Source organism: Camponotus floridanus, unplaced genomic scaffold (genome assembly GCF_003227725.1).
Source record: "Camponotus floridanus strain SB8 unplaced genomic scaffold, Cflo_v7.5 scaffold56, whole genome shotgun sequence".
Taxonomy (NCBI): domain Eukaryota; kingdom Metazoa; phylum Arthropoda; class Insecta; order Hymenoptera; family Formicidae; genus Camponotus; species Camponotus floridanus.
This window is the reverse complement of record NW_020229725.1, coordinates 536,961-554,373: the sequence shown is the minus strand read 5'-3', so window position 1 is coordinate 554,373 and position 17,413 is coordinate 536,961. Positions and strand designations below refer to the sequence as shown.

Genomic DNA, 17,413 nt, shown 5'->3' with positions numbered 1-17,413 from the left:
AGATAATAATTATACAAATATGATTTTTCATAAATTGTTCATCGTAAAAACATTGAATCTCGAATTTGTCATGAAAAACGCATGATAAATGAAATATTTCACATATAAAATTTCAAAACGAAGCTCGAGCATTTGCTTTGAGGCTCGGTATTTTTATAATTAACGATAGCTTGATTATCCTATTGTCTCGACAACAAGATCCGAGCTTTTAATATTGAAGGAAGAAGAGAGCTTCGCTAGATACGCACATACGCAGCAACGAGAGATTCACAGATGTTGCGAAAATGAAAATACTTCTCTTTCCGTCTCTCTCCCCCTCTTTCTCTCTCTCTCTCTTTCTCTCTCGGTCTAACCAGCGAAGCGAGAAATAACTGCAAATAACGTTCGGGGATTACTCAGTTACCGCGATACACTTGTACTCCGGTACTCTCTGGATTCTCTTCTATCGTGGTGCAGTAACTGGGTTTCCACTTCCTATCTGATGTACAGTCGCTTACGCTTTTGTGACGAATATCTCTCGTGTATGTACATGCTCGTCAGCCATGGCAAAGGGAGAAAGAGGGAGAGAGAGGGAGAGAGCGAGAGAGGGAGAGAGACAGAGAGAGGAAGAGAGAGATTCCGGACAAAATACATGTTCGTCCCACTCGACACGTTCACTGACAAGGGGGAATTGAAAAGCTGTCTGGCAATCCGGACGGCTTATCCTGACCCAACCCCATCGTCTCTCCCGGTCCTTTTCTCTCTTCCTCTCCCATAGAGTCTATGTTCTACTCCCGCCTGCAACCACTCGCTCCGGGAGAACGACCCTTTTACTGGTCCCGTCTCGGTCTCTCTCTCTTAAGCGTGCACGACGACCGATTAACGTCTTCGAGTGCCGGTAAACTATACTAGGGTTGCTTCGCTAGTTATATTTTTTTTTAGAAGGACGAGGAAGATAGTCGGTTATATCTCGCTCGAGAGCAGTCCCCGGTATTAACCCTGTAATTCTAGCAGCACCGAGCGAAAACTGCGGGGGAACTTTTAATTGAGAGGACCTGTGCGAAAAGGGAGCAAATTCTGAAAAAGAGAGAAACAAACCGGAAAAAAATTGCTCTCCGCTCCGCTCCCAGACTTTTTCGGGTTTATTATGTTATTTTTGTAACTAAATTTTCAATTAAAATATCGTCCGCGTCAAAAGAAACTTCGGTCTAAGCTCCCTATCATTGAATCCGAAGGACAGTAATAACGTAACAATCCACTATAGCGGGAGTGACGCTCTTTCAAATTACGACTTAAAAATTAACATTAAATTAATAATAATTAATAATACAAATTAATATTAATAATACAAATTAAATTAATAATAAAAATTAATATTAAATTAATAATAATTAAATTAATTTCCTCTTCGAAAAGAAACTTGTCTGCGCACTGACAAAAAGTCTGGTTGCATTAATTAGAAATCTGATAGATTCAACCAGTATGTCTGTTGGAAAATGGACGAATCAGAATTCCTTTAGGAATGAGTATGATTAATTTTTTCCTGTTTAATTTATCAAATTTTCTTAGTAATAATACTAAATTGACAAAAAAATGGCATCACTCTATCCATGTTTAGTTAATATAACAAGAAGTTTTATAGATTTTCCTGGAAAATACCAACCAAATCTTCGGAGTAAAATTTATTAAAGTTATAAGAAATCGAATTTTATTGTGATAACTAGAAATTCTTGGTTCAACCGAAATGCCTTCTATCAGATGCAACCAAACGATTTTTCTCAGTGCGACTCTCGATTATATTTCCACCCCGCTTTCCTTCCGATGCGCGATATCGCGCGGAATCATTACGCGCATATTTTACACAGTCGAAATGTAGCAACGACGCGGCAATTAACATCGAGGTAGTCGGTGAAATTTTCGACGGTGCTCGGGTTAATTATTCCGCGGCAATTTAGCTGGCGGTAACGAGCCGGCGCGGTGGCAGCGGCAATTGGGTGCCAGGTGGAATTATTGTAGCGACGTGTCCCGCCCCGGCCATTTACATCGTAACAGCAACGTAATACTACTCGACTCCGTCCCTAGAATTTGCTCTGCGGTCTGACTGCTCGTGCGCCGCTATGGTGGTGATACGGTCAAGTCCCCCTTCTAACCCTGCCCCCCCCTCCCCCCTTCAGCCCCATCTCCGTCATCATCAATCGCGATAATTATTGTGTCGGTAAATACTTCATGAACGAAAACAGCCGGCGATCAGCGAACGCACTTATGGCGACGCGCGACACGATTAAATGAACGATATTATGTGTACACACGCGTCATGGTTTCCAACCAAACCAAACGCGTTTGGTTGAGCGTTTTCGATGCGGTAACGATGATGTTAACATCGACGACAACGGTGGTCAACATCAAAGAGAGAATCAAGCACGTCGTTGCATCAATTCTGCGCTCATCATTAAGACTCATAGATATATGTATATCGATCGATTCCGGATGATATGAATATGCTGTAGTTGCAGATATCAACTCGATGCTAAAAGCTTTAAGGATGTTTTGTATCTATTTTGAAAATATTGAGAATTTAATGAAAATTGTACAGAATGTCCTTACATATGTTTAAAATCTTCAGTACAATTTTTAAATCGATTTACTAAAGCGTTCACGAGTTATAAGAATTTTAATTTGCACCGAATTAAAATGTGTTCTTATGGGAAACATATAACCACGTCGATTCAAATGACAAAAACATGGAAATAATATTCAGAATTTGATTATTCAGATTTTTTTTTTAAATTTGCAAAAGTTTAGATACAGAGGAAATATTTCGTCAAATAATATTATACAAGTACTAACTGGTTAAAAAGATATTAAATATAATTCAATGAAGTTAGCCATGTATCTGTCACAAGGCGAAATTCTTTGCCAAAAGTTAATCATTTCGATTAACAAAATTGGGAATATTTCAGTAAAAACGCAATAAATATTAAAAAATACATCTCTGCACTGTAGCTAAGATAAATTGTAATATTCACACAATTTCTTACTCAAAATACACCAAAAGTGGATATATTCGTCAATATTGATTTTCAGCTACTTTTTGCTAGGATTGTACAAAACATCCTTAAATATGATAGGAAGAAACTGAAGAGGCATCATTGTCACGACTTTTTCAAAATATTCGATATGACAATAATTCGAATAAAATCTTACGTAAAATTTGCTTTAATTTAAAAGCGAATATGTAATAAAGTTTTATTAATTATTTATATTAAATATTCACCCTGCAAATTTAACACGCAGACATATAAGAGAATTAAAAATTATATTTATACCCTGAAAGCCCTATTTAATTTATTTAAGTGATACTCGAAGAAAGATCGATTTTTTAAAAGGATCCAAAATAATTCTTAAGCGGAAGAAAATACCGGAAATCAGGCGGCTTCTGACTAGCCTAAATACGTCATTTCGTGTGTACAGCAAACGATTTCTCGAGGGGAGGATTCGATTAAACGAGTGAGCGTCGGGTACGACGTTAATTCGATTAACTTTGCGGCGGCACCTTGTTTGCCATTGAGTGTCGTGTTGCGGGAAAATATTTCGCTGGTCGTTTACAGGGGAGACATCGCATGGTCACGTATCGGGATGGGAGCGATGAGGGGGAGGAAGTGCGGAGCTACTTTCCTTACAACGCAAACATACTCCGTTATTAAACCGCGGAGACGTGTACTTTTATTCACTCACCGTCGAGTGAATAAGAGTCACACCGTAATAAATTGCTTCTCGGATCGAAAAAAATGGACGTTTTCGCTACGGAAACTATCGAAGAATTTCTCAAAAAAAATAAATTTACATGTCATTCGCATAAGTAAATAAGATCTTAAATAATTTTCATCAATATATATTAAATTTGGAAGTGTCAAATGAATTTAATATTTTTTAAATTATTAATTTATGTCATCTTAGATTTTTATATAAAAAAAGAATCTCATTTTTTTTAAATTTTCTCGATTTTGTGACTCTCATTTCAGTTTCAAAATATTTCCTAGAATCTAATTAGTATAAACGTACTTTTAAGGGTGAAGCTATTAACTTTATTGCACATCACTGTGCTCAATATAAATTCAATATGATTCAAAATACTTGTCAATAAAAAAAAATGATTTAAGAATCTCTTTTATACTAGCATCAATATGCATCTACCTGAATGGTTGCAATCAATCTAAAACCATCGCGACAAAATCAACAAGCATTCGGAAATTAAAAATATAATCTCATTTTTCCACAAAATGAATAAAAATAACGATTTATTATTAATTATGATTTATGAAAATTTATCATTTTAATTTCAAAATTTGAACTGAAAATCTGATTAATATCCGTCTCGATGCAATTAATTTAAAATGAATGATTGTTGATCGAACGTCGGACGGTTTCGAAATACCCGACGACTTAAGGCGTGACCCTGTCACGTTGCACGGCCACGTGCCGGTCGGTCGAAACGCACGTGCGATCACTCACAGAGCGACGGTGGTGGAGCCGTATATTATCGTCGGACGATCGCAAACACTCGACGATAAGGGAAGAATTGTCGCCGCTGGAAATATGTCGCGCGTCCGTTTCGTGTCCTCGTGTGCGTGCGGCGAATCCTTCCCGTTGTTCACGATGACAGGATTTTGCGCGCAAACACAATCACGCTAGCGTAACCGCACGCGATCGACTTACTGCACGCGATGTCCATGCACATAGATCTCGAGATGCAATCGCAGCGAACGCGATAAAATTCGCAAAACTCTTCTCCTTCTCTCGAATTTTCTAATTGCTATTTATTGTTTTATTTACCCTCGTGCGATCGCGTAGATAGACTAGATCGGCGAGACTCACCGTTTCTCGAGGAGGGCTCCAGCATTGGGGCGACGTACTCCGTCCGCTGTGGCTGCTCATGGCGGAATTCGAGGCTGAGTGAAGATTCTGAAGACTCGCGTTGAGCGGCGTCACCGGGTCGTCCTCCGTCGTCTCGATGTCGACCTCGTCGTCGGAGTTGTCTTCCTTCTGGCTTATATCTGTTGGCCGTTCCGGAATGACCGCTGGCTCGACGATGGGTGGCCCGCGAATCACCGGACGGAATGCAGATTGATGTAAAGTTGGATTGACGGTTGGAATCAAAGGTTCCGTGGGGCTGGTATCGCTTATGGGCGGCGGTAGCGGTCCTGGAAACCGTGATCATTCAATTATCGAGACGATTATTAGTTGATTACGCAAGATTTTTATGATTGACAATTTTACGATACTCTTCGTGTAAATGGAAAGCGTGATTAACGATTTTACAGCTGATGAACATAAATTGATCATTAATAAATTAATTTTTGATTAATGATTATTAAAAATATTTCAACTGATCAGCAAGATATAAAGATTAAGAGTCAGTAAGAATGGAATCCAAGAGAGGAAAAAAATTAGGATTGCACAAGACCCAAGACAAAACAATATTCGTAAAAATATTGTATTGGTATTGAAAATTTTGAAAAATTTAAATTTTGTTTTGATCTTGAGTGAATATTGGTAGCAAAAATCTCGTCTTGTATTGTCTTGTCTCGATTTTATTAACAATTTTTTATCTAATATTAAAAAATTATTTAAATAATATTTAACATAATTTTTGTAATATAATTTGAAATAATTATTACTATGGTATTATATTTTAATTATAATTATTACTATGTAATCGATAAATGCCGTGTATTTACATAAAAAAACATTTACGAGTACTATTTCATGGAAAACAGAAATTAATAACTATTTACAGGCTCCAAGGAAATGTGCAGATATAAATATATAATTTGGAGTGGTAAAAAAATCAAGTTCATATTTATCCTACATTGTCAAAGATGGCTCGAGACATTTTAAGTTCAACTGCCTTGTCCGTGCCAGTAGAAAGATTTTTCTCAATAAGAACTCTGACTATGTCAAAAAATAGAACCAGATTACAAAGTAAATCTTTAAAAGCACTAATGTGCATCAATTCCTGGGTGAAATGTTCTTTAATGTCTAAAATTTGCGAGTTTGATTTCTAATTTATAAAAATGTTATATTGTATTAATATTAGATGTTTTTAAATTTATTAATATAAATGTTTTTATTGAATAAAATTGTTTTAAATTCGTATATAGTGATTTTTTTTCATTTAAATTCAAATATAAATATTTTAGTTTTTTTGAGAACCAATAATTTTGACAAGACTAATAATCTTGACAGTCTTAATCTTGATATTGTCTTGATAATTAATTAAAAATCTTGTCTTAAAATTCAAGACAGAACAAGATAATATCAAGACTAATCTTGGTGTCTCGTGCAACCCTAAAAAAAATTGTAATTTTTCTAAAAGATTGCAATAAATTCGACTTCTTTAAAATAGATATTCTTCAATTATTCAAAATTACATCTCAGTTATATTCGCAACTATATTTTTATAAATCACTTACCGGGAAATAGGACGGGACTCCGCTTGGTCAGCCAGGGCAGAGCGTAAGGCGGGAAGGCGAACGGGCTGGGTGTCTTGGCCGCGGCGACCGCCGCCGCTTGTTGATGCTGATGCCACACATAGTCCATGACGAGGCTGCGGGACAGCGGCAGGGGTAGTTCCGGAAATGGCGGTACGCGTGGGTGCGCCGGTGTCGGCATCAGAGTGGGAATCTGAGCGGTTGTGTTCGGCGATGATCTGGGTTGTTTGGCCGGACTCGGCGACTCCCGGGGGCTGTTCGAGTTACCCAGCAGACGTTTCCTGGTGCCACCGTTGAACATCGCCTTGACGTCCTCCCAGGCGTGCACCACCTCGTCCGGTGGGCTGCCTGATAGCTTCATGTGACGACGCCACGAGTTAAAGTTGGCCGCGTCCGGTTGCACGTACTTGTCGGATGGACCGATACGGTGCGAGTGGAAGATGAATTTATTCGGCGAGAAGAACAGGCCGCAGTACGTGCACTTGATGCATTTGGCGCGCGAGCTGTTGTAACGGGCAGGTAAAAATGCGCCACGGCAACCCCAGGCGCATTCGTGGTGAACGGAGAACGCAAAGTCCTCGGGCAATCTGCGTAAAACCAGCCCCCTTATATAGATTTTTAGATAACTCTATATTAATTATAATTAGGATAAGAGGGAGTCCATCTCTTTCGATTCGACTCCAACTAACTCTGAAGTAGAAGTAAAATATGTATTTTATAAAATTTCTCACTTTACTAAGAGAAAGACAGAAGAGAAAAACAAGTAGGATTTCGAATGAAAAGCATTAACAAAAATTCTTTTCTTTATGATGATTTAGTTATTACGATATTTTGCAAAGTTCGTGCAGCTGCAATAATCATCCCCTACCAACCTAGGGGGTGCGTTGTCGCCGAGGAAGGACTTGCAGAGACGTTCCGCCTCTCTACGAGTAATCATGCCGCATCTACGCGAAGACACCGGCATCGCGCCCGCACGACGAAGTATTTCTAGCTGCACCGGCGTGCACTGCACGCAGGTGATACCCAACGCCACTCGGCGATTGTGGATCTCGTTGTAGCTGAACTGCTTCAGCAGGGTGTTGCTGATCTGCGCGAGACACAGCCTCTCCTGGCCCTCGATCACCAGCGACACGATGTGGATCCCGTAAAGCGACACGGTACCCACCTGCAACTCCTATTAGTTTAGTTGTACCACGATGTTCCACGATGTACCACGATGTTTAGCTTGATCTTTTTTATTCATTTATTTGTTTATCTATGGCCATTCCCCTACATGAAAAGTTCTCATAATTCATAAAATTATTCTAATAGGTACAATGATTCAATACATGTATATAATCGAGATTTTATAATAATACACTTTTATCTATCTCGCAAGGATATAAAGATCTGAAACATTTATATAACAAAAATTCTTTCTAGATAAATATACATATACAGGGTGTCCCAAAACTCATAATCAATCTTTCAAAGACAGATTCCTGGGATGATCTGAAGACGATTTTTCCTCAACGAAAATGTCGAGGCAATAATTTTCGAATTATAAGTGATTGGAAATAAGGAGTTTTTCGTAAACTAAGCTTTGTGGTAATAAAATATTAACAAAACCACATTCTTCGATTAAATTTAAATAGAGTTTACTTTAGTTGAGTTTTAATTTAAGGCTTAATTGCGAAGATATAAGATGACAAAAATTAGAAACATGCAAAAAATGATGGCCTTCATTTTCGCTGAGGAAAAATCGTTTCCAAATGATCCCAGGAATCCGTCTCTGAAAGATTGATTATGAGTTTCGGGACACCCTGTATATATATGATATTAATTTATATAATTTACTTAAAGTTTTTTAAAAATTGTGTCTTATTTGTTTATTCTTAGTAAATATCTTTTTGCTTAAATTTATAGTATTTTGAAAATTCTAATCCATTAATTTCGAACGTTATCTGATCTCTGCGTTTACCTGATTCTGTTTTGGATGGGATTGCGGTTGCGGTGATTGTGCCGATTTCTGCGAAGATGTCGGCAGCGGCGGCATCGACAGCACTGCCGGCCCATCCATCCTGAAAAAGAGATTATTGTCGAATTAATAAGAGAATGTATGAATAGAGATGATATATTTATCATCTTATATTATTAATACCTAATTGAACGATCAAAATATAAATTGACATTAAAAGAAATCATATTAAAAATTTACATATTAAAAACATACAATATCTATCTATTTATTAACTATACTTATTAAAGTATGTCGTTAAATGTTATATGCAAAATGTCTGACAATCATTTTAATCATCAAGAGAGATATATGATATTAAATTTTCAAAAATTCTGAAAATATGTTTAATTAAATATTCATAAACAGAAAACTCCATCTTAATACAATGTTATTATCTTGCTTTAATAAACGTATATTTTATTAAAAATTACGTATTTTGTAATCTCCACTTTTTCATGCATTTAAAAATCATTGCTGCCATTGTCATTTCTATCATTGTTCCTAAAATTGATTGTTTTAACAATGTTTCGGAAATTGTTCGTAATTTTGCGCTGTCTATATCGCGTTATTCGGGTCCCGAGCCTATTCGACCTAATGGAAAATGCATCATCGATGCGACGCGGCAATAATTCGCCTCTCGACGTAGTTTTTATCATCATCGACGAGATTGATTATAATCTCTGATGTTTTACGGTCGCGCTAATAAATTCCGCGTTTCCCGCTCGCACAGGATAAAAAAAACATTCTCCTCCGCTCTCATATCTCTTCCATCCTCTCGTTGTAATTATATTTATTACACTTTATCGATCAGCGTTCTCTGTCGCTCCCTCTCCCTCTTCCTCTCTCTTTCTCTCTCCCTCTATTTCAATGTGCCGCCGCGTTCGGCGGATGCATTCAGCTCAATTAAATCGCGGGCCCTTCTCTCGTTTTTGCTCTGTCCCGACCGATTGCCGCGCGATCGCCGACCAATTAAATCGCGAACGATAACATGACTTTTCATAACGTAAGCGGTAACGCGCGGTGCTCTCAGACCTCCATTTATTCGATCTTTTTTGACAAAAGGATAAAGGCCGAAGCTCTCTTTTTCCAGTGATATTTTTACAAAAGCGAATATGGAAACAATGATAAAACTGGAAGCTGGATTATAAACGGATTTGCAAACTAAGGCTAGTTTCGCAAATTTATTTTTCACAAAATATTCAGTGTATGTATATCAGTTTATATTTATCTTGATAAAAAACAAATTATTGATTGTTGACTGAGAATTGTTAATTATTTTAATTGCGTAATAAATATAGTTTATATATTTTATCTCGCACATTACATTTATTATTTTGATATTTAACTAAGAGATCTATTCAGTAAGATGCTGATACCAAGTTAATCAGAGATAAAAACGTGAAGGTGTTTATCCGCGATTGGGAAAAACACGCGTGCCGATTAAAAGATGTGATTAAGTTGTTTTTTCGTCGTCGTTGTCGTCATCGTCGTCGTCGTCGTCGTCGCTCGAAAGGCCTTTCTTAATTATCAGACGGTGATTAAGCGAATCCAAAGACTCACTGAAATTAAACTCGCGCGATCAAAGCGCTGGTCGCTGGTCGCGTATTCTCTCTTTCTATCTTTCTTGAATCACGGAATAGAATTAAGGATGATTAAATCCCTTTTCTCTCGCTTAACCTTCTTTCCGGCTTCTTTCCGTAATCGGTAATTGGTTGATTCATTAATCGCGCTGAGAAAAACAATGTTACTGCGCGCTGATCTCTTGACTTAGCTCTTTGAAAAAAAAGGTAAAAAATATCAAGAAAATTTTTAAAAATTATAAACATGTATTTTTCAAGTAACTAGCTTTGTTTTAAAGGAAAAAAATTTCTTCGTGCTTCACAATTACGTTTAATATCTCTTCAATCAACGTGACGATATCTGATTGAATACCGTATTCGCGACAGGCATGAAGGGGCTTTGGGGGAAAATAATTTAGTAGCAAATCAATCGGCACGTCTCTGTATTTTTTTCCATAAGTCAAAGTGACAAGAAATTCGCGAAGAGAGGAATACGAGCGAGAAGCCTTTCTCAATGAGACTGATTCGCCAGGTTACATGGAGTAGACTTCCTTTCGCGGGGACCGTCAGATAAGGAAGAAAAGAAAAAGAAAAACGTAATGCTAAAGGCGAAAATGAGAGTCGGCTCCGCGAATCGGGTTCTTTATCCTCTTAGCGGAAACGGAAAAGAAGAGATCGAAAAAGTGTCTGCAATAAGTGACTTTCTTCGTTAGTTTAAGTTGGTGCGACAAGGATTTTCGGCAGAGAATTTTTGAAAAACGAATTTTTTAAGAGATGAAGATTGACGAAAATTATTCCTTTGACGGCAGCTTTGTAATAAATTTATTCTCAAATGTATAAGAAAAATCATATACATTTTTCTAGAGATAGAAAAGAGATAAAAAAATATAGATAAATATATATGCGACGTATAAAAATCTTATTCCACAAATAGATTAATTAAATGCTCTAAAATATTTGGAAAATAATTTATCTTTAGAAAATGTGCGCACATCGAATATTGAATTATTACAAAAAAAAAACAATTCTCGACGTTGCAAGAGATTTTTCATCAAAAAATGGACGTGGAGTAAGAGTGGACACACGATAAATAAATCACTGGAGAAGAGAATTCCGGTGTATCTCTCTATCAAATAACGTAACACGAAATGGTCGTTACCACACGAACGATACAGTTATATATAACCGAGTTAATAATATAATGCACACATAAGACAACAGAGACGCGGAAAACGGGGAGAGCGAAAGAGTCGGGAAGGTGGCTCGAGAGAGGAGGAGGAAGAGGAGAGGGATACATCGCGGAACAGGTACGCGCCGATTAGGAAGAGAGATCAAAACGGTCGGCGGGGAGAGGAGGGCGAGCGGAGCACGCGGGGTCGGGGCCAACCCCCGGTGTTGATTTTAATTGAAAACGCCTCCGTGGAGAAGGTAGCGCGCGCACACGTATATGTATACGTGCACGGGTACGTGTGCACGCACACGGATACCGATGCAACCTCCCCCCTCCCCCGACGTCCGGAGGCAGCGCGAGAGCGCCAGCGCCCCGGCAAACGTCCCCGGGGAACCGTGGTACAAGGGGGTAATTCAATTTGACACCCCCACCCACGCTTAAACAAGGCAGCACCCATCCGAGCGTTCTCCCTTCCCTCCTCCTCCTCCTCCTCCTCCTCCTCTTTCTCTTCCTCTTTCTCTCTCTCCCTCTTATTCGTTTTCTCTTCCTCTTTCGTCGCTGCTACCTCTCGTACCGTGCAAATTAAATTCTCATCCACCGTGAAACAATGTCGGTACCCGACCCGGAACAATCCTCCCCTGGCTGTCCTCTCCTCCCCCTCTCGTCGTCCGTCCATCGCGAGTTTTCCCGCTTCCCTCTCCTCCCCTTGCCACCCGCGCTTCGACGAGCCTCGCGGATTCCGTTGGTTAGCGGTCGGACGGATCGGACTCGAATCGACCGCATTAATTACTCGCTACTTACAATTATAGCGCAGACCGAATAGAACGGATGGTCGATCGTTGCAACGATCGCGAGATACTCGACTTAATGAAAGGTACTCAACTGTCATCCACGTTAGGAATGACGTTCCAACAGAAACTTTGGAAGTATCGATTATAATTTATATATATGATGATTCACATAATTATACATTCAATAATGAACTCTTCCTCTTTAGCTCATGTATTAATAAAATATTTTTCATTATAAATTATTACATGGAGAGTGATGAGCAATAAACATTCAACTTTGAGAATTAAATGTGGATGATGACAGTTAAATATTGTCTCAATTATACTTTAATTTAGCGGAAATTTAATCTAATTCTAAACTTAATAATCGAGAGATTTAAATGGGACGTATAGAAATATTGGAATTATTATTTTCAATTAATTTCAAGTGTACACTGAAAAAAATCGTTCAATTGTACCAACAAGACGTATATGATTGAAGGCATTTTGGTTAAATCAAATAAGAATTTCTAGTTATCATGATATAAGACTCGATTTTTTATAACTAGAACGTTTCATAGATTTTACTATAAGGATTTGGATAATATTTTCTGGTTGGATCTATAAAATTTCTTTACATTAATTTCCTTGCTTGCCACTAGACGACGAGCCACTCTTAACTTTACTCGTATTAATATTTGCCATGAAATATATATAAAAAACTAGTATTAACATTAAATCCAAAGTATATTTTTTTTTTCTTACGAGCAGTAGTGCCAGAAAGAGGACGCTAGCTCTTTGATTGCGTGTGTTTGAGCTGCATCCTCTTCTTGCATCATTGTTTATCAATTTAATTTCTAACAAACTGAACTTAAAATAATGTACTCAATAATCTGGATTGAATTTATCCAATAATCTTGTTGGAATTCAGAACATTAAACAGACTTTTGAGATTAGATGGAAAAAATTTTAGACAACTTGGTGCTGGCGAGTTTAGTATTATTAACCAGAAAATTTGGTAAATTTAACAGGAAGAAATTAATCAGATTCATCTGGTAATTCCTACAAGAATTCTGGTTCGTCCAACAGACTGGTTGAATCTACCGGAATTCTAATTAATGCAACCAGATTTTTTTCTCAGTGCACTGTTTATTAGTTTAATTTCTAACAAACTGAACTTAAAATAATTTGCTCAATAATCTGGATTGAATGTATCCAATAATCTTTGGAATTCAGAACATTAAACAGACTTTTGAGATTAAATGGAAAAAATTTTAGACAACTTGATGCTGGCGAGTTTAGTATTATTAACCAGAAAATTTGATAAATTTAACAGGAAGAAATTAATCAGATTCATCTGGTAATTCCTACGAGAATTCTGGTTCGTCCAACAGACTGGTTGAATCTATCAGAATTCTAATTAATGCAACCAGATTTTTTTCTCAGTGCATTGTTTATCAGTTTAATTTCTAACAAACTGAACTTAAAATAATTTGCTCAATAATCTGGATTGAATTTATCCAATAACCTTATTGGAATTCAGAACATTAAATAGATTTTTGAGATTAGATGGAAAAAATTTTAGACAACTTGGTGCTGACGAGTTTAGTATTATTAACCAGAAAAGTTGGTAAATTTAACAGGAAGAAATTAATCAGATTCATCTGATAATCTCTATCAAGAATTGTGGTCCATTTTCCAAAAGACATACTGGTTGAATCTACCAAAATTCTAATTAATGCAACCAGATTTTTTTCTCAGTGAACACTTTAACTCAAGGAGATTTAATGATTAAAAATTGTCAAGATAGAAACCCGCTTATTGTCATAATCATCGAGATGCGACGAGAGTTCAGAGAAATGTCGCTGTGAGATTACATAGGATTGCGTCGACGCCGGAGATTGCGCGCGCGAGATAGACGAGGGGAACGAGAAGTCGCGACGGCGCTCTCTCAGGATTACGTACCCGCGGGCTCGCGGATTATTTAAATGCAAACACAATGTTGTACCGGGGCGTATTGTTCCCCTCTCGGTTATTTTACAATTCAATCTGCGATCCCGGGGCTCTCTCTCTCTCTCTATCTCTTTTCCTCTCTTTCTCTCCGAGGAAACGCGGCTGGAGAGACGATGGGAGAGACTCGCTCGCTCGTTCGTTCATTGTAACATTGTTAAATCTCCGTCCTTCCATCATGACTATCCCTCCTGTCCCTCTCCAGACCTCAATCCCCGAGGTCCTCTCTCCTTTCGATTCAACTTGTTCATCTCTCGCGTTAGAAAACACTCTTTTTTTCCTCTGTCTCTCTCTCTCTCTCTCCTTTTTTTCCCTTTTCTCTTTCGGTAATTGTACGCGTTTCGCAGATTCTTCGTATAATTTATGAGCGGCTGCCTTTCCTCACTTTTCTCCGTAGCCTCTTCTGCTATCCTGTCAGCGGAGATGTAAATCATCGGAACAGCAGGTGTATAATCCTGTCGGACCACGAGGCGCGAACGCGCGATGTAATCAGTATTAATACGTCGATGTCATCGCGTCGCTCGGTCGCCAATATTTGATTGCGCTTGACACCCGCAATTAATCCTCGTCGATCTGGCCTCGTCGAGTTTAATTTCGACTCTCGATTAGACCGATTACGTGAAAATCGATTTCGTAATTAAATATCTCCTACAACTCTCGAGTAAATATCTATTTCTAAAAATTACCGGATAATGCTTGCGTTACGATTACAAATCCATAAATCCTTTGATCATTTATAATGCGATATCGATATTATAGACATAAATATGATATTAATTACGATAGTGGCAAAAGTTGTTGCGCGTTCACTTTGCTTTTATACTAATTCATATATAACATTGTTAATTCTTAATGCTTCTCTCGCGGCGAAGTGTATCGGCTTTGTCAGTAGCACGTTAATCCCTTAGCCTTTGTATTTTGTATGCGCGTTAAAATGTTATCATCTAGAGTGGCATCAGAGGCAAATATAACAGCCGCGGGCTGCTGTTCGGAGTCTGTCAAGAGGATCAGGAGATTAAATATGCCATTCGGATAATAATTTTAATAACCGGAATGTGCTCTCTATGATCGTCATAAGTATTTAGCTCAACTTGGGAGTCTCTTTACTTTATAAGCTCGGTATATTTTTACAATTGTGATTTATATCACAAGTTGCCGAGTTGCCTTTCCGGAAGAGGAAAAAGGAAAAACGCGTTTATTTCACGATTCAAAGATTACGCAAATATTAAGCCGACATGATTTATCATGTTATAGATAACTTTATAGATTTTTTGCTAAAAATAATAAATAATACGAAAAGAAATAAAATGTGCAGGTCGAACGAAACATTTTTAGGAAAATTAATTTATTTAGAAAAATATATCCTACAAATCTGATAAATATCAGGCAACAATTTTCCTTATCAGTAAAAAAAAAAACTTTAAATTCAACACATTTATAATGGAGTATTTATAAGATAAGAAGATTTTCTTTATTTCCGATGTCTGCTTTTTTCAGGAAAAAAAGCGAGGAACTGTAAAAAGATACTTGAAAAAAAAATAAAAATCTAATTTTTAGAATAATTATGTTGCCTTAGCATATATTACAAAAGTGTTAGTAAATCATCAGATTTGTTTAAAGACGTATCCTGAGATTTCTCAAAGTTCTTGCTTAAGAAAAACTTGTCTAACGAAGAGCTATAAATCACGCCCGTGTAGCCAACCAAAAAATTAGAGCGAGACAGGTCTTTCCGATCAATCCGGAAACTTTCAGAAACTCGATCGCACCTGAGAGTCCAAGTAATTCTGTATATGTGTGTGTGCATGTGCTTATTAATTTAATCCAAACGAAACATTTTCTGAACTGTTAATTGTGCGTTATTGCAAACCCCATATTTGTGTTTTGCTATATTTCCTTTTTAAAAAAATCTATCTGCGATGAATAACTTCATAATTTCCTTTAATATTATATAACGAAGGGATTATACTAAATTCATAATCCATAGGTTGCATTTAACGATAAATGTACGGTGAAAGATACGGTGAATATCTGCATTAATTAATATCTATCTAATTAAGGTAATTTAGTCTGTGTTAATAATTAAACTTATATATGTTTAATCGTTTTATTTTTATAGGCTTTTTTCTAATCGGAATGTAATAAAATAATAATGCGTACACAGGTTGTCGCTTCAGACATTTCTTGTAACAGGCAAATCAACAGCGGCTAATCCCATGCACAAACAGTTTATGGCGTTTGTTCGTTCGGCACTTCTACCCTACGCGACGACCCCGCGTCCTCATGGGACCAGTTTGCTCGGGACCCGTGAATCGACTATCAATCTATTTAGCAATGTCCGAAGGGGGCTCTCTTTACGACACTGATTCACTTCGAAAGCTCGGCGAAACTCGTTAGAATTATTCTCAAACTTCAATACGACTTTATACTTTAACAATGATTACAATCTTAACGAGCAAATACGTAATCCATGCGTAATAAACTTATTCATCTCACTGTATTTTCTTACATCTCATTCATTTAAAATGAAATTATATTTATTTCTAATTAAAATGAAGGAAAAGAGTCGCAAGAAGTAGCTGAAATATAAGAAGAAAGATGCAACAAGATGTAGAAAATAACTGACAATAAAGAGAACTTATAATAGGAGTCATATATAAAAGACATAAAAATTCAAAGCTTTTCTACGGAATGCAAGTTACGACAAAGCCCATACCTGAAAATGCAGACGCCAACAGTCGGAAATGACGACTGTTTCACAATTTGAATCACGATCGCCAACCGACGATCAACGTCCAAGCTGATTTTCTTCTCCAAAAACCTCTTCTTCAGCTTTCTTTCTTCGATTGCAACGAAAATTATCTTCAAATATGACAGGCACTAAGTTTCCTCAGCTACGTCAACAAGATCGTTCAAGTGTGAAGACTCTCTTCTACTACATGATCAGTTTCTCCATGAAATCCATAAAGTTTCATTGTCTCGTGTCACGACAAGGACTCGCCTCTTCAACACCAACGATGAGTAGCTCAATCGCTTCTTCCGCTCCTCCAGGTCCTCGGCCCAATGTCTAAATTATCTCAATACGACAATTAAACCTCCGCACCCCGACAGGGCAATACTTGTTACTGCCGACTACGGGACGTGTTCAGAAACAGGTTTGCTCGCTCGCGAGCTCGACCGTCCGCCGCGCACGGGGTGCGTGTCGGACCGTGTTTCGCGTCACCCTCTTTCTCTCCGATCGGCACCCCCGCGGCAAGCGAGAGCGCTAAATCGGGACTCGGATGGTGAAGAACCGCCCCCGAGTGTTCCACCCCCGTGACAACCAACCCCATGCCGACGAAGGCGGAGCCTCCTGGCCCTCTCCGGGGGTGGCTCACCTCAGGGGTAACTACAAACACGTACTTACCGAACGTTATTATTATACCCGCACTCGACCC

The 17,413-nt window shown here is 37.9% G+C and overlaps 1 protein-coding gene across 1 annotated transcript in view; it reads right to left on the bottom strand.

The window, feature by feature from the left end:
* The window catches only part of LOC105257492 (SKI family transcriptional corepressor 2), a 36,987-nt gene that overhangs the window by 16,047 nt on the left and 3,527 nt on the right, over nucleotides 1-17,413 (bottom strand). Inside the window, exons 2-6 of the mRNA XM_020029431.2 lie at nucleotides 16,693-17,043; nucleotides 8,431-8,530; nucleotides 7,343-7,644; nucleotides 6,453-7,057; nucleotides 4,855-5,180 (exon numbers count right to left, since the gene is read on the bottom strand). Coding sequence (XP_019884990.2) covers nucleotides 4,855-5,180; nucleotides 6,453-7,057; nucleotides 7,343-7,644; nucleotides 8,431-8,529 — 1,332 coding nt within the window. The 5' untranslated portion in view covers nucleotide 8,530; nucleotides 16,693-17,043. The remainder of the gene's footprint in view (nucleotides 1-4,854; nucleotides 5,181-6,452; nucleotides 7,058-7,342; nucleotides 7,645-8,430; nucleotides 8,531-16,692; nucleotides 17,044-17,413) is intronic.